The sequence below is a fragment of the Sus scrofa genome, chromosome 7, assembly GCF_054392235.1.
Source record: "Sus scrofa isolate SSC_HxYL_T2T_F1_AM1 chromosome 7, Sscrofa_HxYL_maternal_Yorkshire_Landrace_v2.0, whole genome shotgun sequence".
Classification (NCBI taxonomy): domain Eukaryota; kingdom Metazoa; phylum Chordata; class Mammalia; order Artiodactyla; family Suidae; genus Sus; species Sus scrofa.
The window spans coordinates 65,403,119-65,426,322 of record NC_139389.1 but is presented as its reverse complement, the minus strand read 5'-3'; the positions used below and the strand labels follow the sequence as shown (position 1 = coordinate 65,426,322).

Below are 23,204 nucleotides of genomic sequence, written 5' to 3'. Positions count from 1 at the left end.
CCTGAGTGAGTGTTTCCTTTCCCGTATTTGGGAAATTCTTGGTTATACTCTCCTCAAATATTTCCTCTGGCCCATTTTCTCTCTCTTCCCCTTCTTCAATCCCTATGATGTGGATGTTGGTACGTTTAAGGTTGTCCCAGATGTCTCTTAAATGATCCTCAGTTTTTTTTTCATTCTTTTTTTCTTTATTCTTTTCTGTAGTAGTGATTTCCACCACTTTGTCTTCCAACTGGTTTATTCGTTCCTCTGCCTCTGTTAATCTGCTATGAGTTCCTTCTAGGTTATCTTTCACTCAGCTATCACACTATTCCTTTTGCTCTTCAAATCCTCTAGCTTTTTGTTAAACATATCTTTTAAGTTCTTGATCTGTGTCTCCGTTCTTTTTTGAAGATCTTGGATATCTTTACTATTATCACTCTGAAGTCTTTTTCAGGTAAATCTCCTATCTCCTCATCATTTAGTGGTTTTTGTCTTGTTCCTTTGTCTGAAAGCTACTTCTTCATCATCTCATAGTGTCTACCTTTCTGTTTACCATCCCTTTGACAGTTGGTATGTAGTTGTTGAAGCAGGTGTCCAGTACTGGAGTTCTAAGGGGTGGTAGGGGTTCACATGTACCTCTTTGACAGATAAGCTCTAGGGATTGCTCTATGTAGATACAGGAGCAGGTGCTGCTGTTCTATTGGCACTCTCCTTGCTTAGCCACTCTAGGGATCTCTCTCTAAAGCCTCAGTGGCAGAGGGCTTCTCCCTGCTTGTTGCACACAGGCTCTATCCGTAGCTGCAGGATGTGTGTTTCTGGCATTCCCTCCCTATGCCTTGCTGCTGGTAGGCCTTGTGCTCTCTGTAGCCCTGCAGATTGGCTAATGGGCCTCCCCTGGCTTCCTTGGTGTGGAAAGAGTGCTACTGACATGAGCCTTCACAGGGCCACTGGCAAGGCTCCTGTATCTTGTGCTTTTTGCTGGTTGGGCAGCTCACAGCTCTGTCAGAGAGTGGGCACAGGCAGCCCTCTTGGAATGGGCACTGCTGCCAGCAGCTTTTCTAGCGCTGCCTTTCTGCAGATTCTCTGGGTGGAGCCAAGGCACCTTTCCCTGATCCACAGGGAGCAGGCACCAGCAGCCCTCTCATAGGAATGGGTGCTGCTGCGCTGGCACGAGCCTCTGCAGATTCTCTGGGCAGAGCTGAGATGCCTGTGTTTCTCCTGCTCAAGCAGATTGTTGCTTTTGCAGTCATTGGGCGCTGCCGCCAGCAATTTTTCTGCCTCTGCTTTGCTGGCATGAGCATCTGTGGATTCTCTGGGTGGAGCCAAGGAACCTGTGTTTTTCCTGATCAGCAGGGAGCAGGCCCTCTTGGCAGGAATGGGTGCAGCCTCTCTGGGCAGAGCTGAGACTCCTGTGTTTTCCCTGCTCAAGCAGGTTGTTGCTTTTACAGGAAGTGGGCAATGCCCTGATGATCAGAGCCCCTCTTGATTCTCTGGGTGGAGCCAGAGCACCTGTGTTTTCCCTGATCTCTCAGGAGCTGAACGCTGCCACAGCCAGAAGCTCTTCTGGCACAGGTTGGGTTCCACTAGGCCGGGGCCCCCACTGGCAGGAACCAGGAACTTGTGTTTTTCCCCCAGGCAGTTCTAAGAAGTCTGTACCCTAAGGGCAGGGCTGCTTTGCAGCTGTTGGTAGGCAGCTGCTTTGGCCAAGTGGTTCCTGAGCTGAGGCAGGTAGTGTCCTGCAGCTTGAGAAAGTGGGCATAGGGAACAAGGCTGTCGTTGTGGATCCCATCCCTTTCTTCCAGTACCCCCAAACAATGGCATCTAGTTTCTAAACCCAACTGGGTTGCCTCTGCTTAGATGCTCTCCATTGTGGTCGCCTTATACTCTAGTCCCTCTAGGCTGTTTCTGCAAGGCCAACCCTGTTTTTTCCCCCACATAGCCAGCCCCAGCTCCCTCTTTGTGTCTGATCTCTGAGGCCAGAGGTTTAGTTGCCCACACCTGCTGACCCCTGCCTATGGTTGCCTGTTGTCTGTAGCACTGATCACTTGTGGAGGACTGACTCCTTCTTAACTGCATCACAACATTTATCTAGAGCTCCTCCTGTTTTGGGCTGGTCTTGTTGCTGGTGGGGGAACTTCCCAGGGTGCAGGAGCTATTCCTCCTTCCTGATCCCTCCTGGGAGAGCAGGTCCCATCTCCTTTTCTTTTGCTTCTTTTTCTCTCCTTCTTCTTCTTTCTTCTTTCTTATGTCCTGTCTGGTTTGGTAATATTTTTCTTGTTCTGTCATAATCTTGAGGTCTTTTGTCAGTTTTTCACAAATTTTCTGTGCAGTTTCACATATAGTTGTATTTTCAATGTATTTGTGGGAGAAGATGAGCCTTACATCCTGCTATTCCACAATCTTAGACCTCCCCTCCTGTTCATAGACTTTTTGATGATGGCCATTCTGGCTGGTATAACGTGGTACCTCATAGTAGTTTTGCTTTGCATTTCTCTAATAGTTAGTGATGTTGAGCATCTTTTCATGTGTTTTTTGGCCATCTGTATGTCTTCTTTGGAGAAATGTCTATTTAGATCTTCTGCCCATTTTTTGATTGGGTTGTTTGTTTTTTGATGTTGAGGCCCATGAGATGTTTGTATATTTTGGTGATTAATCCCTTGTCAGTTGCTTCATTAACAAATGATTAGCAACCTCCCATTATACTGTTTTAATACTTCAGTGTTTAAAAAAATCTTCCCTATGTGTGTGAGTCTGTTTCTGGACTATTCTATTTTACCCTATCCTGTCCTATCCTATCCTCTCTGTTATTTTTTTTTTCTATTTTGATAGCTTAAAAATATATAAATCAGCCCATAAAGTGTGAATGTAGTTCTTCACTCTCTGGCGAGTTGTATTCCATTGTCATTTTATAAATCTTCACCCTGTCTTGATTACTATAGCTTTATGGTAAGTCTTGAAATAAAGCAATAGAAATTTTCAACTTTTTCTTTTTTGAGGTTGTTTTGGTTTTCCAGTGTCTTTTGCATTTTCATGTAAATATTAGGATCAGTTTTTTTTTCTTTTCTTTTTTCTTTTTAGGGCCACACTTGCGGCATATGGAGGTTCCCAGAATAGGGATCTAAATGGAGCTACAGCTGCCAGCCTATGTTGCAGCCACAGTAACACCAGATCCAAGCCGCGTCTGTGACCTACACCATGGCTCATGGCAACACCAGATCCTGAGTGAGGCCAGGGGTCAAACCCAAAACCACATCGTTTCTAGTCTGATTCATTTCCGCTACGCCATGACAGGAACTCCCCAGGATCAGTTTTTAGTTTCTAAAATAAAAAAGCCTATTGGGGTTTCAACTGATATTGTACTGAATCTGCAGATCAGCTTATGAGAAATGATGTCCTGGTAGTATTGGTCGTTCCAGTCCACAAAAAGGTATATCTCTGCATTTGTTTAGAGCTTCTTTAATTTTTTTTCTTTTTTTTTCTTTTTTTGTCTTTTTAGGACTGCACCCGTGGCATATGGAAGTTCAGGCTAGGGGTCTAATCGGTGCTACAGCTGTCAGCCTGCACCACAGCAACAGCAATGCCAGATCTGAGCTGTATCTGTGACTTACACCACAGTTCACGGCAACATCAAATTCTTAACCCACTGAGCGAGGCCAGGGATTGAACCTGTGTCCTCATGGATGCTAGTCAGATTAATTTCCGCTGAGCCACGACAGAAACTCTTTCTTTATTTTCTTTAGTAGAATACTATAATTTTCATCATAAAAGCTTTACAAATATTTTATTAAATTTATTCCTAATATTTTCAGTTTTTTTATACTGTTGAAAATATTATCTTTGGAGCTCCCTGGTAGCCTAGCATGTTAAGGATCTGGTGTTGTCACTGCTGTGTCTTGGTTCACTGCTGTGACTCCAGTTTGATCCCTGGCCTGGGAACTTCCACATACTGTGAGAATGGCCAAAAAAAGAAAAAAAAAAGATATTTTTATTATACTTCTTGTTGTTAGTATATGCAGAAAACTTGCTGTTTACATATTAACCTTATATACTGGGACCTTTCCAATTTGTCTTACAAGCTCTAATAGTTTTTTAAATTTATAAGATTTCTTTGTGTATATAAACATGATATCTGAGAGTAAAATCAGATTTTTTTTTCCATTCACTATACTGTTTACTTTTTGTTTTTGTCTGTTGCACTGCAGTGCACCTTCAGCAAAATTTGGAACAGGAGCTTTGGACCTGATCTCAGGGAGAAAGCATTCAGTTTTTTATTTTAAGTATGATGTTAGCTACATTTTTATGTATATGCTCTTCATCAGATTGAGGAATTTTTTTTATTTTCTTAGTTTCCTGAGAGTTTTTTCTTAGATTGATAGTCTGTGTTCTCAAATACCTTTTCTGCATATTTTGGGAAATGTACTGTTTAATTTTATCAATTTGGACTTTGTTTTTGTTTTGTCTTTTTGCTTTTTCTAGGGCCGTTCCTGAGACATATGGAGGTTCCTAGGCTAGGGGTCTCATCGGAACTGTAGCCACCAGCCTACACCAGAGCCACAGCAACGCGGGGTCCGAGCCGCATCTGCGACCTACACCACACCTCACAGCAACACCGGGTCCTTAACCCACTGAGCAAGGCCATGGATCAAACCTGCAACCTCATGTTTCCTAGTCGGATTCATTAACCAATGCACCATGACAGAAACTCCCAATTTTGACTTTGTATGAAAACTTTATTGAAATATAATTTACATCCTATACCCATATAAGTATTTAGCACTATATTGATCGCTAAATGTAAATCAACTTATATTTTTAGAATAAACCCCAATTGCTCACTATATGTTATCTTTTTTTGTATATCATTTGGTTAAGTTTACTAACTTTTCATGAAGGATTGATACAGTTATGCTTACTATGTATATTGATCTCTAGTTACCTTGTAGTGTCTTTGTGTGGTTTTACATCATGCTTTTGCTTCCAGCAGGGAGAAGGAATAAAAACCAGAATGCCAGAGCAGTTCTGTTCTTAAAAATGTTTGCTTTCAGGGAGTTCTTTTGTGATGCAGTGGGTTAAGGATCTGGTGTTGTCACTCAGCAGCGTGGGTTGCTGCTGTGGTGTGGGTTCAGTCCCTGGCGCAGGAACTTCCACATACTGTGGGTGTGGCAAAAAAAAGAGTCTTCCTTAAGAAGAAAATATTTAACCAGAGCCTAAACTGCTTGTATTTTATCAGAGCTTAATGGCCCTGAGGGAAGGAAAATACCTTCCATCTAGGCTTCCATCTGAAAAGGGGAGGGAGAAGGGAAGTAGTCCAAATCTAGCCCCCTCTAGCCATGCTGCACCACCTAAGGGAAGGAACTGAGCAGCACTTATAAAGTTAAAAATTAAGAAGCACAAGTGAAATAAAAGACTGAGACATAATCTTGGGACTACAGATTTCAAAGAACAGTGAGATAACCACAAAACATATAGTATATGTATAATAAGAATACCAGAAGGAGGGGAGTTCCCGTCATGGCTCAGTGGTTAACATTCTGACTAGGAACCATGAGGTTGTGGGTTCCATTCCTGGCCTTGCTCAGTGGGCTAAGGATCCGGCGTTGCCATGAGCTGTGGTGTAGTTTGCAGAAACGGCTCAGATCCCGCGTTGCCATGGCTGTGGCGTAGGCCAGTGGCTGCAGCTCCAATTCGACCCCTAGCCTAGGAACCTCCATATGCTGTGGGAACAGCCCAAGAAATGGCAAAAAGACAAAAAAAAAAAAAAAAAAAAAAGAAAGACCAGAAGGAAAAGAATGAGTGAAAGGGATTGAAGCAATATTTGAAGCAAAGTGATGACTGAGAATTTCTCAAAATTAACGTCAGACACCAAACCACAGAGCCAGGAAACTCAGAGATCAATCATGATAAATGCCCCCCACTCAGCCAAACAATACTTTGGTGTTTACAGAAAAATAGAAATAAAAATCTTGAGAGAAGACAGAGGAGCAGAAAAAAAAAACCACCACACTTATAGGAGAACAAAGTTAAGAATTAAATTCACCTTCTCAGAATGCTTTTGTGCAAGTTCACCATACAAAATTCACCAAGGTAGAGCACATTGTAGGCTATAAAACAGACCTTAATAAATTAAAAAAAATAAAATCTTTCAATGTTCACTCTCAAACCACAGTGGAATTCGACTAGCAATCATTAAAAGAAAGCTGAAAAAAATCTCCTAATGTTTTGAGATGAAAATAAAACAATAATTTTTTTTTAAAAAAAGAAAACACTTCTAAGTAATACCTGGGCTAAAGAAAAAATTCACGAAAAATTTTAAAAATACTTTGACCTCAGTGAAAATCAAAGTTGTGGGATGGAGTTAAAGCAGTACTTAAAATGATATTTATAGTACTGCATGCATATACCAGAAAAGAAACAAGATCTAAAAGCAGTCATCTGGAGTTCCCGTCATGGCGCAGTGGAAACGAATCTGACTAGGAACCATGAGGTGGCAGGTTTGATCCCTGGTCTCACTCAGTGGGTTAAGGATCTGGTGTTGCCGTGAGCTGTGGTGTAGGTCACAGATGTGGCTGAATCTGGCATTGCTGTGGCTGTGGTGTAGGCTGGCAGCTACAGCTCCAATTAGACCACTAGCCTGGGAACCTCCATTTGCCATGGGTGCGGCCCTAAAAATACAAAAAGATGAAAAAATAATAGTAAAAAAAATAAAAGCAGTCATCTAAGATTCCGTATTAGGAAGATAGGAAAAAAAGAGCAAAGTAAATCCAAAATAAGCAGAACAAAAGTAATAAAGTTTAGAGCAGAAATCAATGAAATGGAGAAGAAAAAATTAATAGAGAAAAACCAACACCACCAGAATCTGGTTCTTTGAAAAATAAACCAATAAGCTTCTGGTCAGGTTAACGTAAAAACAGAGCAAGTAATAATATCAGAAATGAAAGAGGGGACATTAATACAAAGCCCAATTGAAGCATAATAAAGGGAGTATGAAGCTCTCTAGTCCCACAGATTTGATAACCTAGATGAAATGAACCAATGTATTTAAAGACACAATCTTCCAACATTCACCCACAAAGAAATAAGACAATTTAAATAACTATATCTAATAAATAAAATAAGCCATAATTTATACATAAACTTCCAAAACAAAAGTACCAGACCTGGATGGGTTAACTGGTGAATTCTGTCAAATATTTATGGAAGAAATTGGATCAATTTTCTCTAATCTTTTTCAGAGGATAGAAGCAGAAGGCATGCTTACTAACTCATTCTGTATTGCCAGCATTATGCTAATAACCAAACCAGATAAAGATATTTAAGGACAAGGAAACTATAGACAAATCTCTCTCATGGATATAGATGCAGAAGTTCTCTTTATAATATTAGCAAATCAAATCCAATAATGTATAAAAAGAGTTACACTCCATGATCAAGTAGGATACATCTCAGATATGCAAGACTTGTTCAAGCTTTGAAGATCAATTAATATAATCATCAGATCCATAGGCTGAAAGGGAAAGATCACATGAGAGATATAGAAAAAGCATTTGAAGAAATCCATCACCTATTTTTAATAAAACCTCTCAGTAAAGTAGAAATAGAAGGGAAACTTGCTCAACTTTATAAAGACAATCTACAAAATATCTATAACTAATATGATTCTTAATGGTGAGAAACTAGTAGCTTTCCCGCTAAGATAAGGAAAAGACAGGAATGTCATATCAGCACTCTTTACCCATATTGTAGTAGAAGTCCTAGCTAATGCACTAAGACAAGAAAAGGAAATGAAAATTGTATTGATTGAGGGTGCGGGTGCATGTGTCTTTTTAAAGGAAAGTTTTCTCTGGATATGTGCCCACAAGTGGGATTGCTGGGTCATATGGTGGTTCTATGTATAGATTTCTAAGGTACCTCTATACTGTTCTCCATAGTGGTTGTACCAGCTTACATTCCCACCAACAGTGCAGGAGGGTTCCCTGTCCTCCACACCCCCTCTAGCATTTGTTATTTGTCGACTTATTAATGATGGCTATTCTGACTGGTGTGAAGTGGTATCTCGTGGTAGTTTTGATTTGATTTCTCTAATAATCAGTGATGCTGTGCATTTTTTCATGTGTTTGTTGGCCATCTGTATATCTTCCTTGGGAAAATGTCTATTCAGGTCTTTTGCCCATTTTTCCATTGGGTCATTGGCTTTTTTGCTGTTGGGTTGTATAAGTTGCTTATATATTCTAGAGATTAAGCCCTTGTTGGTTGCATCATTTGAAACTGTTTTCTCCCATTCTGTAAGTTGTCTTTTTGTTTTCTTTTGGGTTTCCTTTGCTGTGCAGAAGCTTGTCAGTTTGATTAGGTCCTATTGGTTTATTTTTCTTTTATTTCTAAGAGATTTACTTTGGGAGACTGACCTGAGAAAATATTCATAAGGTTGTTGTCAGAGAATGTTTTGCATATGTTCTCTTCCTGGAGTCTGATAGTGTTTTGTCTTATATTTAAGTCTTTCAGCCATTTCTATTTTCGTGGATGCTGTGAGGGTGTGCTTTAGTTTCATTGATTTGCATTCAGCTGTCCAGGTTTCCCAGCAATACTTGCTGAAAAGACTGTCTTTTTTCCACTTTATATTCTTGCCCCCTTTGTCGAAGATTAATTGACCATAGGTGTCTGGGTTTATTTCTGGGTTCTCTATTCTGTTCCATTGGTCTGTCTGTTTCGGTACCAGTACCACACTGTCTTGATGACTGTGGCTTTGTAATATTGCCTGAAGTTTGGGAGAGTTATGTCTCCTGCTTGGTTTTCATTCCTCAGGATTGCTTTGGCAATTCTGGGTCTTTTATGGTTCCATATAAATTTTTGGATTGTTTTATTTTATTTGAAAGAGAACTGCACAAAACAATAATTATCAGCCTATGTTGCTGGATACATAGTGTGTCAAGAGCCATTCTTACAGATGATAAAGAGTAGAAGCAAGATGACAAGGAGACTAAAAGTGGGAAGGCAGTATATAGTACAATTTAAATTCTTAGTAAAATGGGTCAGTATTTAAAAAATAGATAACCAGAATTTAATTGTAATAAAGTACCTTAGAGAATTCTTTTCAGATTTATCTCTCACTATTCCCATATTTTAATCTTTCATTCCAGCAAAAGGGATCTGAATGTTGTTTCCTAAGCGTGACTTGTGTTGCCCTGCATTTATAGCATTATATTTTCACTTTTTTGTCCTATTAATGGCATTTTTTTTCATGTATTCAGACACTGTCTTTCATTACATTTCATTGAGGAAACTTCCCTTAGCATCTTAGGTGGAAATGAGCATTTGTATCAGTACTCATCTGTCACTTACTTAGCTTTATTAAATTATGTATATTTTAATGCTTTATATTCCTCTTCCTTGTAGAGAATAAATACTTTGAATATTCCTGCTATGTGTGTACCCCATCCATGCTATGTATATAAAGCTTATTATCCTCCATAGTCATCTAGTTTATACAGAGTAGGGATTCTAGAGATAGGTATTTATTTCTAAAGTGAAATCAAGACAGGATTCAAGTTAATGTGGTTAACTATCATTTCAGGTAAAGTTAGGATTCTTTTGGATAGTAATTTTCTAGTTAGGTGTGCATGAATAGAAGAATGTATTCAATACTTTCCACTTGAAGCCCCAGACAAATATGTTTTGATATAACAGACATATTATCCCCAAGCCTCAATTTCTTATTTATAAAATGAATACAATAGCATATTGAGTTTTTAGGACCTTATGAGACAGTGTTCCTGGCACAATGCTTGGAACATATTCAACCATGCATAATTGTTACTTTTTCTACCTTTCATATGGGGTCACAATTACTGGCAGTTTGAAAAGTGGTCTTTCCCCCTTTTTGATATACCTTAATATTTTGGCTGATAGCAATGAGCGTATACAGGTTGACACAGTACATAATTTATGTTTAATTCTAATTATTTCTTCATTTCCAAGTATAACCTGTGCTAGATTGCATTTTTCTGCTTTTTTTCCCCTGTTTTTGTTTGTTTGTTTGTTTGTTTGTTTGTTTTGCTTTGTTTTGTTTTGTTTTGTTTTTAGGGCCGCATGTGCAAACATATCAACATAAAGTTCCTGGGGTAGGGATTGAATCAGAGCTGTAGCTGCCAGCCTACACCACAGCCATAGCAACGCTGGATCCTTAGCCCACAGAGCAAGGCCAGGGATTGAACCCACATTCTCATGTGTCCGGTTCTTAATCTGTTAAGCCACAATAGGAACTTCTAGATTACTTTTTTATCACTTGGCTTATTGAAATTTGCATCTTTCAGATGTTTTATGAGGCAGTTTTTATTTTTTCACTTGTCATTGCTGCATTGGTGTACATTGTGACTAATTAATGGGCCAGTGGACTAATACTTTGAGACTAGAATTCTTTGGGTGAATGGTTAGAATTTAAATTAGCCTCCAAAAAGGGAAATTGGCAAATTAAGTTTTGTTTTTTTCTCATTTTATGTATTTTATGTTTTTATTCTTTTTGACTACCTTATTTCCTTTTTTAAAAAAAATTGAAGTATAGTTGATTTACAGTGTTGACAGAATTTCTGCTGTATAGCAAATGAGTCAGTTATACATATATATACATTCTTTTTTATATTCTTTTCCATGATCTGTCCCAGGAGAATGTTTATAGTTCCTGGTGTTCTACAGTAGGTCCTTGCTGTTTGTCATTCTAAAAGTAGTAGTTTGTACCTGCTAACCCCAAACTCCCAGTCTATTTCAACCCCTCCTCCCCTCTTGGCAACCACAAGTCTGTCCTCTATGTCTGTGAGTCTGTTTCTGTTTTATAACTTGGTTCATTGGTGCCACATTTTGGATGACTTATAAGTGATACCATATGATATTTGTCTTTCTCTTTCTGACTTAACTTCGCTTAGTATGATAACCTCTTGTTGCATCCATGTTGCTAAAAATGGCATTATTTCATTCTTTTTTATGGCTGAGTAGTATTCCAGTGTGTGTGTGTGTGTGTGTGTGTGTGTACAAACATACTACATCTTCTCATCTTCTTAATCCATTCGTCTGTTGATGGACATTGACTTTGTTCCATGTCTTGGCTATGGTGAATAGTGGTGCAGTGAACATATGGATGAGTGTTATCTTTTTGTTTTATACTTTTTTTCCCCTATATATATCCAGAAGTGGGATTGCTGGATTATATGGTAATTCTATTTTTAGTTTTCTGAGGAATAGTTTCTGTAGTGACTATACCAATTTACATCCCCACCAACAGTGTAGGAGGATTCCCTTTTCTCTGCAACCTCTCCAGAATTTGTTATTGGTAGACTTATGGCCATTCTGTCCATCGTGAGATGGTACCTCGTAGTTTTCATTTGCATTTCTCTAATAGTGATGCTGAGCATCTCTTCATATGCCTTCTGGCCATCCCTGTGCCTTCTTTGTAGATAAGTCTTCTGCCCATTTTTCAGTTGGGTTATTTGTTTTTATGTTGTTGAGTCTTATAAGTTTCTTGTATATTTTGGAGAGTAAACCCTTGTTGGTTGGCATCATTTGCAACTATTTTCTCCCTTTCCATAGGGTGTCTTTTTTAAAGAATGGTTTCTCTTGCTATGCAGAAGCTTATAAATTTGATTAGGTCCCATTTGTTTATTTTAATTTATATTTCTATTGCCTTGGGAGACTGACCTAATAAAACATTTGTAAGGTCATCCTTAATGGACTGTTATAGTGACATCTGCTTAGATTGGTGACCTGTTGATGGCTGTTACTTACTGGTAAAGGCAAACTGGAGCATACTTGGACAATAACAGAGAAGTGTTATCTCAGATTTTTGCGTACTTTTGGTATTTAGTCAGTATAAATAACAAGAGCAAAAGAAAACAAGTATTTTGAGTGTGTGATCAGATCATTTCTGCTGACTTAAAATTATTTTTTGGTGTTCCCATTGTGGCTCAGCAGGTTAAGAGTCAAGTAGTATCCATGAGGATGCAGGTTCCATCCCTGGCTTCACTCAGTGGGTTAAGGATCTGGCATTATCATGACCTGTGGTATAGGTCATAGACATGGCTTGGAGTCAGCATTGTTGTGGCTGTGGTGCAGGCTGGCAGCTGCAGCTCCGATTTGACCCATAGCCTGAGAACTTCCATATGCTGCAGGTGCAGCCCCAAACAAAATTATTTCTGGAGTTAAATGACTCTTTTTACCTTTATTTAATTTTGTATATTATATCTCTTGAGGTACATAGATAATCAGCCACCTCATCCAACTTGTAGAAACTTAATATGCTTTCAGTTTTAATTACCCAGCTTTTAATCATTCTGAAAAATAAGCACTGTTCTGTACCATGTCTGTAAATTCAGACATGTTTTTATGACTCTCTTTTCTATTCTGTGAGGAAATAGGTATTTTTCAGTCTTTTTTGGTAGCATTTATAGCATTTTAAAGAAACAGTCTAGCAATCGAAGTGTTAAAATTAGTGTGGTAATGTTCCTAATACTGGGAGAGGAAAAACACAAAGTTTTAGTTTGTTATAAAAATTAGATGCGAAGTAACTAACAGTGGTAAAACTCTTTTCTTTCCAGGGCCAAGGAATATGAAAGTTTAATGGAAACAAAAAATTCTGGCTCGGATTCACCCTATAAAGCAAAGTGAGTATTTAATCCTACATTTTAGTTCTTTGTCTCTTCAGACTCTGCCTATAGCAAAAATTTATCTAAACCATCATTGTATGCCTGTGGTCATGGACTCGTATATGATGCTTAGAATTTTATTCTCCTAACACAGTCATATCCACCTTGGGTTGATTTTGTCAGAGGACATTTGTTCGTGTCTGGGGATATATGATATTTTGGTTATCAAAACTTGGGGAAGTGGTGCTGCTGCCACCAAGTGTGTAGAGGCCAGGGATACTGTTAACATTCTTCAGTTTAAAAGACAGCCCTCCACAGCAAAATATTATCTCATCCAAAACAATAATAGTGCTGAGGTAGAGGAACCCTGTTCTAACAGAACAGTTCCTGGCAAGGTTATGCTGGTTCTTTCTCTGAGGAGATGGTATTCAAGACCGGCACAACCTTGTTGTGAGGGCACTTGGCAGATGAGGATTTTGATTCCACCACTGAGTATAAGTGTAACTACTAAGTGTAATATGTAAGTAAAGAAATACATCATCATTTTGCTTCTCTCAAGTAGACCCCATAAGAGCCAGTGAGAAAAGTGCCTACAGAGCACTGCTGATAGGAGTGCATACTGGTATAGTCTTAGTGAAAGGCAGTATAAATCTGGAGCTTAGAACCTTTTTAAAAACTGTTTAAATGTTTTTTATTTATTGTATATATGATTACATTTTAGCACTTGAAGTTGTATTTTATTTATTTTTTAACCTTTTTTTATTGACGTACAGTTAACTGAAAATGTGTTAGATTCAGGTGTACAACAGTGATTCAGTTTTATATAGATACACATATGCGTGTGTGTTTATGTATATATGTCTATATATTTATTCTTTTTTAGATTTGGTTCCCTTGTAGGTCATTGGAAAATACTGAATATAGTTCCCTGTGCCATACAGTAGGCTCTTACTATTTTATATGTGGTCCGTATCTGTTAATGTCAAGTTCCAAATTTATCCCTCTTCCCTTTCCCCTTTGGTAACTTTAAGTTTGTTTTCTATATCTGTGAATCTGTTTCTGTTTTGTTAATAAGTTCATTTATATCAATTTTTTAGATGCCATATATAAGTGATACATTTGTCTTCCTTTGTCTGACTTCAGTTAGTATAATAATCTCTAGGTATATCCATATTGCTGCAAATTTCATTATTTCATTCTTTTTTGTTGCTGAGTAATATTCTGTCATTACCACATCTTTATCCATTCATCTGTTGATGTGCATTTAAATTGCTTCCATACAAAAAACTGGAAAGCAATATAAGAGACCTATGGGATAATATAAAGCGGGCCAATCTACGCATAATAGGAATTCCAGAAGGAGTAGAAAAAGATAAGGGGATGGAAAATATATTTGAAGAAATTATCGATGGAAACTTCCCAAATCTAAAGGATACTGGGTTCAAGATACAAGAAGCACAGAGGGCCCCAAACAAACTGAACCCAAACAGACCCACACCAAGACACATCATAATAAAAATGGCAAAAGTTAGTGATAAAGAGAGGATCCTAAAGGCAGCAAGAAAAAAACAGAATGTTACCTACAAGGGAACCCCCATAAGAATATCAGCTGATTTCTCTACAGAAACACTACAGGCCAGGAGGGAATGGCAAGAGATATTTAAAGTGCTCAAAGGAAAAAATATGCAACCCAGAATACTCTATCCAGCAAGAATATCATTTAAAATAGAAGGGGAAATAAAAATTTTTCCCAACAAACAAAAACTTAAAGAATACAGCAACACAAAACCCAGGTTAAAGGAAATATTGAAAGGGCTTCTCTAAACTAAAAAGAAAGGAAGGAAAGGGAAGAAAAAAGAAAAGAAAAAAAAAAGAAGAAGAAGAGGAAGAACTAGGACTGAGGAAACTGCAATCAGAGAGCAGTCACTCAAATAAGCCAGCATACAGATTTAATCATGAACATGCTTCAAACAAAATAAAATTAAAAAGAAAAAAATAAAAAAGAGTCATCAAAACCATAAAATGTGGGCAAGGGATGTTAGGAAGTAAATAACCCTTTTTGTTTGTTTGTTTGTATGTTTCTCTTCTTAATTTTAATATAGTAATGAAGTGTTTGAACTTACAGGACCATCAGGCTAAAACACACAATTATGGGAAGGGTTAGCATACTTAGAAAACAGGGCAACCAAAGCCAAAACCAAATATTGCATTTGCAAAAAATGAAAAAAAAATACACTCAAGCAGATAATAACAGGAGACCATCCAACCAAAAAAAAAAAAAAAAAAAAAAAAAAAAAGAAAGGAAGAATGGAGAACCACAGAATCAACTGGAACACCAGCTTCAAAATGGCAATAAATAATCATCTATCAATTATCACCTTAAATGTCAATGGGCTGAATGCCCCAATCAAAAGACACAGAGTGGCTGAGTGGATAAAAAGGCAAAAACTTTCAATATGCTGTCTACAAGAAACTCACCTTAGGACAAAAGATACATATAGATTGAAAGTGAAAGGGGGGGGGGAATATTTCACGCCAACAGACATGACAGAAAAGCAGGAGTCGCAACGCTCATATCAGACAAAATAGACTTTAAAACAAAAGACATAAAGAAAGACAAAGAAGGACACTACTTAATGATTAAGGGATCCATCCAAGGAGAGGATGTTACTATCGTCAACATATATGCCCGAAATACAGGAGCACCCAGACACATACAACAAATATTAACAGACATAAAGGGAGATATTGATGAGAATACAATCATAGTAGGAGACTTTAATACCCCCCTCACATCAATGGACAGATCCTCTAGACAGAAAACCAATAAAGCAACAGAGATCCTAAAGGAAACAATAGAAAAGTTAGACTTCATTGATATCTTCAGGACACTACATCCAAAAAAAGCAGAATACACATTCTTCTCAAATGCTCATGGAACATTCTCAAGAATCGACCACATATTGGGACACAAAGTGAATCTCAATAAATTTAGGAGCATAGAAATTATCTCAAGTATCTTCTCTGACCACAATGCCATGAAATTAGAAATCAACCATGGGAAAAGGAAAGAGAAAAAAACCTACTACATGGAGACTAAACAACACGCTACTAAAAATCCAATGGGTCAATGAGGAAATCAAGAAGGAAATTAAAAACTACCTTGAAACAAATGATAATGAAGACACAACCTCTCAAAACCTATGGGATGCTGCGAAAGCAGTGCTCAGAGGGAAATTTATAGCAATACAGGCCTTTCTCAAAAAAGAAGAAAGATCCCAAATTGACAACTTAACCCTCCACCTAAATGAATTAGAAAAAGAAGAACAAAAAAGTCCTAAAGTCAGCAGAAGGAAGGAAATTATAAAGATCAAAGAAGAAATCAATAAAATAGAGACTCAAAAAACAATAGAGAAAATTAATAAAACCAAGAGCTGGTTCTTTGAAAAGGTGAACAAAATTGACAAACCCCTGGCCAGACTCACTAAAAAGAGGAGAGAAAGAACCCAAATAACCAAAATTATAAATGAAAAAGGAGAAATCACAACGGATACAGCAGAAATACAAAAAACCATAAGAGAATACTATGAACAACTATACGGCAACAAGTTTGACAATCTGGAAGAAATGGACACTTTTCTAGAATCTTACAGCCTGCCAAAACTGAATCAAGCAGAAACAGACCAACTGAATAGACCGATCACTAGAAATGAAATTGAAGAGGTCATAAAATCACTCCCTACAAATAAAACTCCAGGACCAGATGGCTTCACAGGTGAATTTTATCAAACATGTAAAGAGGAATTGGTGCCCATCCTCCTTAAACTCTTTCAAAAGGTTGAAGAAGAAGGAATACTCCCAAAGACATTCTATGATGCCACCATCACCCTCATTCCAAAACCAGACAGAGAGACCACCAAAAAAGGAAACTATTGCCCAATATCATTGATGAATATAGATGCAAAAATTCTCAACAAAATCTTAGCCAACCGAATCCAACAACATACCAAAAAAATTATACACCATGACCAGGTTGGGTTCATCCCAGGTTCACAAGGATGGTTCAACATACGCAAATCAATCACCATCATACACATTGACAAAAGAAAAGTAAAAAATCATATGATCATCTCAATAGACGCAGAAAAAGCATTTGACAAAGTTCAACATCCATTCATGATCAAGACCCTCGCCAAAGTGGGTATAGAGGGAACATTCCTGAATATCATCAAAGCCATTTATGAGAAACCCACAGCAAATATAATCCTCAATGGGGAAAAACTGAAAGCCTTCTCACTCAAATCTGGAACAAGACAGGGATGCCCACTCTCACCACTGCTCTTCAACATCGTTTTGGAAGTCCTAGCCACAGCGATTAGACAGACAAAAGAAATAAAAGGCATCCGTATAGGAAGAGAAGAGATCAAACTGTCACTGTATGCAGATGACATGATACTCTCCATAGAAAACCCTAAGGACTCAACCCCAAAACTACTTGAACTGACTAATAAATTCAGCAAAGTAGCAGGATATAAGATTAACATTCAGAAGTCAGTTGCATTTCTGTACACCAGCAATGAAACATTAGAAAAGGAATACAAAAATACGATACCTTTTAAAATTGCACCTCACAAAATCAAATACCTCGGAATACACCTGACCAAAGAGGTAAAGGACCTATATGCCGAGAACTATAAAACTTTAATCAAAGAAATCAAAGAAGATGTAAAGAAATGAAAAGATATTCCATGTTCCTGGATTGGGAAAATCAATATTGTAAAAATGGCCATACTACCCAAAGCAATCTACAGATTCAATGCAATCCCAATCAAATTACCCATGACATTTTTCACAGAAGTAGAACAATCAATCCAAACATTTATATGGAACCACAAAAGACCCAGAATCGCCAAAGCAATCCTGAGAAACAAAAACCAAGCAGGAGGCATAACTCTCCCAGACTTCAAGAAATACTACAAAGCCACAGTCATCAAAACAGTGTGGTACTGGTGTCAAAACAGACAGACAGACCAATGGAACAGAATAGAGAACCCGGAAATAAACCCTGACACCTATGGTCAATTCATCTTTGACAAGGGAGGCAAGAACATAAAATGGGAAAAGGAAAGTCTATTCAGCAAGCATTGCTGGGAAACCTGGACAGCTGCATGCAAAGCAATGAAACTGGAACACACCCTCACACCATGCACCAAAATAAACTCCAAATGGCTGAAAGACTTAAATATACGACAGGACACCATCAAACTCCCAGAAGAAAACATAGGCAAAACACTCTCTGACATCAACATCATGAATATTTTCTCAGGTCAGTCTCCCAAAGCAATAGAAATTAGAGCAAAAATAAACCCACGGGACCTCATCAAACTGAAAAGCTTTTGCACAGCAAAGGAAACCCAAAAGAAAACAAAAAGACAACTTACAGAATGGGAGAAAACAGTTTCAAATGATGCAACTGACAAGGGCTTAATCTCTAGAATATATAAACAACTTATACAACCCAACAGCAAAAAAGCCAATCAATCAATGGAAAAATGGGCAAAAGACCTGAATAGACATTTCTCCAAGGAAGATATACAGATGGCCAGCAAACACATGAAAAAATGCTCAACATCGCTGATTATAAGAGAAAGGCAAATCAAAACTACCATGAGATATCACCTCACACCAGTCAGAATGGCCATCATTAATAAATCCACAAATAACAAGTGCTGGAGGGGCTGTGGAGCAAAGGGAACCCTCCTGCCACTGTTGGTGGGAATGTAAACTGGTACAGCCACTATGGAGAACAGTTTGGAGATACCTTAGAAATCTATACATAGAACTTCCATATGATCCCGCAATCCCACTCTTGGGCATCTATCCGGACAAACTCTACTTAAAAGAGACACATGCACCCTCATGTTCATTGCCGCACTATTCACAATAGCCAGGACATGGAAACAACCCAAATGTCCATCGACAGATGATTGGATTCAGAAGAAGTGGTATATATACACAATGGAATACTACTCAGCCATAAAAAAGAATGACATCATGCCATTTGCAGCAACATGGATGGAACTAGAGAATCTCATCCTGAGTGAAATGAGCCAGAAAGACAAAGACAAATACCATATGATATCACTTATAACTGGAATCTAATATCCAGCACAAATGAACCTTTCCTCAGAAAAGAAAATCATGGACTTGGAGAAGAGACTTGTGGCTGCCCGATGGGAGGGGGAGGGAGTGGGAGGGATTGGGAGCTTGGGCTTATCAGACACAACTTAGAATAGATTTACAAGGAGATCCTGCTGAATAGCATTGAGAACTTTGTCTAGATACTCATGTTGCAAGAGCAGAAAGGGTGGGGGAAAAGTGTAAATGTAATGTATACATGTAAGGATAACCTGACCCCCTTGCTGTACAGTGGGAAAATAAAAAAAATTATTAAAAATAATTAAATAAATATATAAATAAATTGCTTCCTTGTCTTGGCTATTGTAAATAAGGCTGTAGTGAACATTGGGGTGCGTGTATCTTTTTGAATTAGTTTTCTCCAGATACATGCTCAGGAGTAGGAATTCAGGATCACATGGTAGCTCTATTTGCAGTCTTTAAGGAACCTCTATACAGTCCTCCATAGTGGCTGTACCAATTTATATTCCCCTCAACAGTGTAGGCAGATTCCTTTTTCTCCACACCCTCTCTAGCATTTATTATTGGTAGACTTTTTATTAATTAATTAATTTATTTAGTCAGTCTTTTTGCCTTTTCCAGGGCTGCGCCCGCAGCATATGCAAGTTCCCAGGCTAGGGGGTCTAATCGGAGCTGTAGCCGCCATCCTATGCCACAGCCACAGCAACACGGGATCCGAGCTGCATCTGCAACCTACACCACAGCTCACAGCAACGCCGGATCCTTAACCCACTGAGTGAGGCCAGGGATCGAATCTGCAACCTCATGGTTCCTAGTTGGATTCATTAACCACTGAGCCATGACGGAACTCCCTTGGTAGACTTTTTAATAATGGCCATTCTTACTGGTATGATGTCGTTATAGTTTTGAATTGCCTTGCTCTAATAATTAGTGATACTGAGCATTTTTTCATGTGCCTGTTTGCCATCTGTCTTCTTTGGATAAATGTCTATTTAGATCTTCTGCTCAGTTTTTGATCGAGTCATTTGTAAGGGAACATGCCTCACCATAATAAAGGTCATATATGACAAACCCACAGCCAATATTATACTCAGTAGTGAAAAGAAGAAATATTCTTGCCTGTCAGATATAAGACCATCAGATTATTACTTTTATTTATCATTATTCTGGATCTATTAGCCATTGCCATTTTAAAAGAAAAAATAGCAAAGAAGTTAATAAAATTAAGATTATGTCAAGATTATTATGATACTGTGTATATGGACAACCCAAAGAATCAATAGAAAAACTAGGAAAAACAAGAATCAATTCAATAAGATGGCTGGTTAGCAAATTAGTGTGACAATATTAATAGGTAATGTTTATTGAGTCTTTATGCCAGGCTCTTTACATGTGTTGACTCATTTATTACTCACATCAACGCAATCAATTTCATTAGGAAACTATGCCCTAAAGAGGGTAAGTAACTTACCTGGGATTATGCAACAACATATCCAGGATGCAAAAATTGATAGCTTTTCTTTCTGATTATCAGAAAATATAAATATCATTTACAATAGCAAAAAAAGTAACCTTTTAAGAATAAACTCAACAATAATTATGAAGACTATAAAAATACACCTTTAAATGCTAACAAGAGAGATATAAAGATGACTTGTGTAAATGGAAAGTCAAATTATACCTTTGGATTGAAGATACCGTATAGTAAATTCTCCTACAAGTACAATGCAATTCCAGTCAAATAACAATCTTCTTAAAAAATAAAGGTAGAGTCATTTTAAAGAACATGGAAAAATAAATGAACCTTTCTAGGAAAAAGTTTTTAAAGGAGAATGAGGTAGGATTCAGCTAATAGGTATATAGTTAAAATAGTTTTATATTAGCATGTAAATAGTAATACAAATTAATGGAAGAGATTTTTTTATAAAACAATCTAGAAGTATACCCAACATTTTAGGCAGTTTAATGTAGGTATTGGTATAGTGTTTGCAGAGATGGCCAGAATTTGTTGAGCCATTCCTTGAGGCATGCCCCTTTGCAATGTAATTGTACCACTTCTCCGCCCAGGGATGGACTCTATTTCCCTTACTCTTGAACTACTTGTTCCGGGCGTTTGACTTGTTCTGACCCACAGTCTACTGCAGAAGCAATATATGACTTCTGAGCCTTGGCCTTAGAAGTCTTGAGGCTTCTCACAAGCTTGCTTTCTTGCTCTCCTCTGACTGCTGTGTAAGGATGCCTGGGTCAGCCTCAAGAAAGACAATCATTTGGGCATGGTGTATAATTTTTTTAATATACTGTTGAATTAGTTTTGATTGCTTTATTGGGTTTTGCATCTATGTTTATAGAGGATATCAAGCCTTATCAAGCCTCTGCTTGTGTCATATTTTCTTATGCCCATTGGCCAAAGCAAGACATTTTTCCAAGTCCATATTCACTGTATGGGAGAGTATGTGAGTCATGACTAACAAGATAGAATTCAAGGGAGCTTTTAATGTAACACACTACTACACAACTTTCTCTATATTCTCTTCGTGGATAGCTACTCTTTTTCAGTATCTTTTGTCTTGTCTCCTTCACTTCTAACATTAGCATGCCTTTGTCCTGAGAGTTCAAATAGAGAATTACTCCCATGGTAATCTCATTTAGTTTCTTGACTCTAAACAGCTAGTAACCAGATGAATTTTAAACTTTTATCTCCAATTCAGACCTGTCCCCAGAACTCCAGCTTCCTATTTAGCATTTTCACTTGGATGTCTCTCTGTTCACTTGGACTCCTTAAGTGAACATGTGCAAAATGTTCAAAACTCCTGAAATTTGCTCCTAAACCTTACCTCTTATGTTTTTGCTTATCTTATGAAATGGGAAGTCCATCCTTAAACTGAGTCATCTGAAATCTTTAGAGTCATCCTTTTTCTCACACTCCACATTCAGTCCATCAAAAAAAATTCTGTTGGCTCTGTCTTTAAAATGTATTCAGGGAGTTCCCATTGTGGTTCAGTGGAAATGAACCTGCCTAGTATCCATGAGGATGCAGGTTCGAAGCCTGGCCTCTCTCAGTGGGTTGGAGATCCGGTATTGCTGTGCGCTGTGGTGTAGGTCACAGATGCGGCTCAGATCTGGTGTGGGTGTGGCTGTGGCATTAGATTGATCCCTAGCCTGGGAATCTCCATATACTGTGGGTACAGCCCTAAAAAGACAAAAATAAATAAATAAACAAATAAAATAAGTATGTTCAGAATCTGACCACTCTTCCTTATCTTCATAGTAACTAGTCTAGTCTAACCTACCACTGTCTCTCATCTAGATTATTGTAGCAGCCTCCTAGTTACATCTACACTGCTTCTGTCCTTGCTTGCTACATTCTGTTGGCCACAGGGCAACCAGGATTTTTTTTTTTTTAATTGTAGGTTAGGAGAAAAAAAAAAAAAACGCAATAGCAGTAGAAGCATAATGTTTCAATATCTCCAAATTTTAACATTAAAAAACCAGATAACTGATAAAGTAAAAAACTCATGACAATATTTACAGTATAACCACATTGCCAGATATCTACATGCAATCTGAAATACAAGTGGATAGGAACAAACAACCACAAGACCTTCATGGTAATGATATCAGTGTGAAAGAAAGCAAAGAGCAGCACCTGGCATAACAGGTGTAAGGAAAGGATTAACCCCCAAATAACTAACAGGCTTTTACTGAAATGTTCATAGAACCAATTTGAGAAAAGCACCTAAACATCGTTCTTAAATAGGTTCCTTGGGAAGGGCTCATGTGAACAATTGCTGCCTTGTTCTCACTCTTCTTATCAATAATTTCATGCCCTCACAAATCAGTTTTACCAGTTACAAAGTACTTGAGCCACATTTTCCTTTCTTGAGGATCTTAAATACTAATGGAGAGTGAAATTTATTTTTTTAAAGGGAGACTACTGTATTTTATTCAAATAAGTAAGATATATTAACAGTGGCATACCAAGGGGTGTGGAGGGACAGTGAGAGTGGTCTACACCAGTTACAACCATTATCTGTAGAGAATTTCAAAATCTGAACACATTTCAGCTTACTTATTATCACCATGCAGTTCAGCTGGGGTTTAATAATGTCCCCCATCCCCCCAAAAAATTCATGTCCTTCTCAGAACCTCAGAATGTGACCTTGTTTGGAAATAGGGTTATGGCAGATGTAATTACTTTAAGATGAGGACATACTGGAGTAGGGTGGGCCCTTAATCCAAAGATGTAATTTAATTTAATTTTTATTAGAGTATAATTGGTTTACAGTGTTGTGTCAATTTCTAGTGTACAGCATAGTGGCACCCCCATATATATATGTATATATATATATACACACACATACATACATTCCTTTTCTTGTATTATCTTCCATCATGCTCTATCTCAAAAGATTGGATATAGTTCTCTGTGCTGTTACAGTA

At 37.8% G+C, this 23,204-nt stretch overlaps 1 protein-coding gene across 7 annotated transcripts in view; it reads left to right on the top strand.

The window, feature by feature from the left end:
* The window catches only part of SCAPER (S-phase cyclin A associated protein in the ER), a 428,719-nt gene that overhangs the window by 174,514 nt on the left and 231,001 nt on the right, over positions 1 to 23,204 (top strand). For all 7 annotated transcript variants that reach the window (XR_014810514.1, XM_021099014.2, XM_021099012.2 and 4 more), the window contains one exon: positions 12,558 to 12,623. Coding sequence is in view for 6 of the 7 variants with exons in the window: in XM_021099014.2 (XP_020954673.1) it covers positions 12,558 to 12,623 (66 nt within the window). In the remaining variant the exon portion in view is untranslated. The remainder of the gene's footprint in view (positions 1 to 12,557; positions 12,624 to 23,204) is intronic.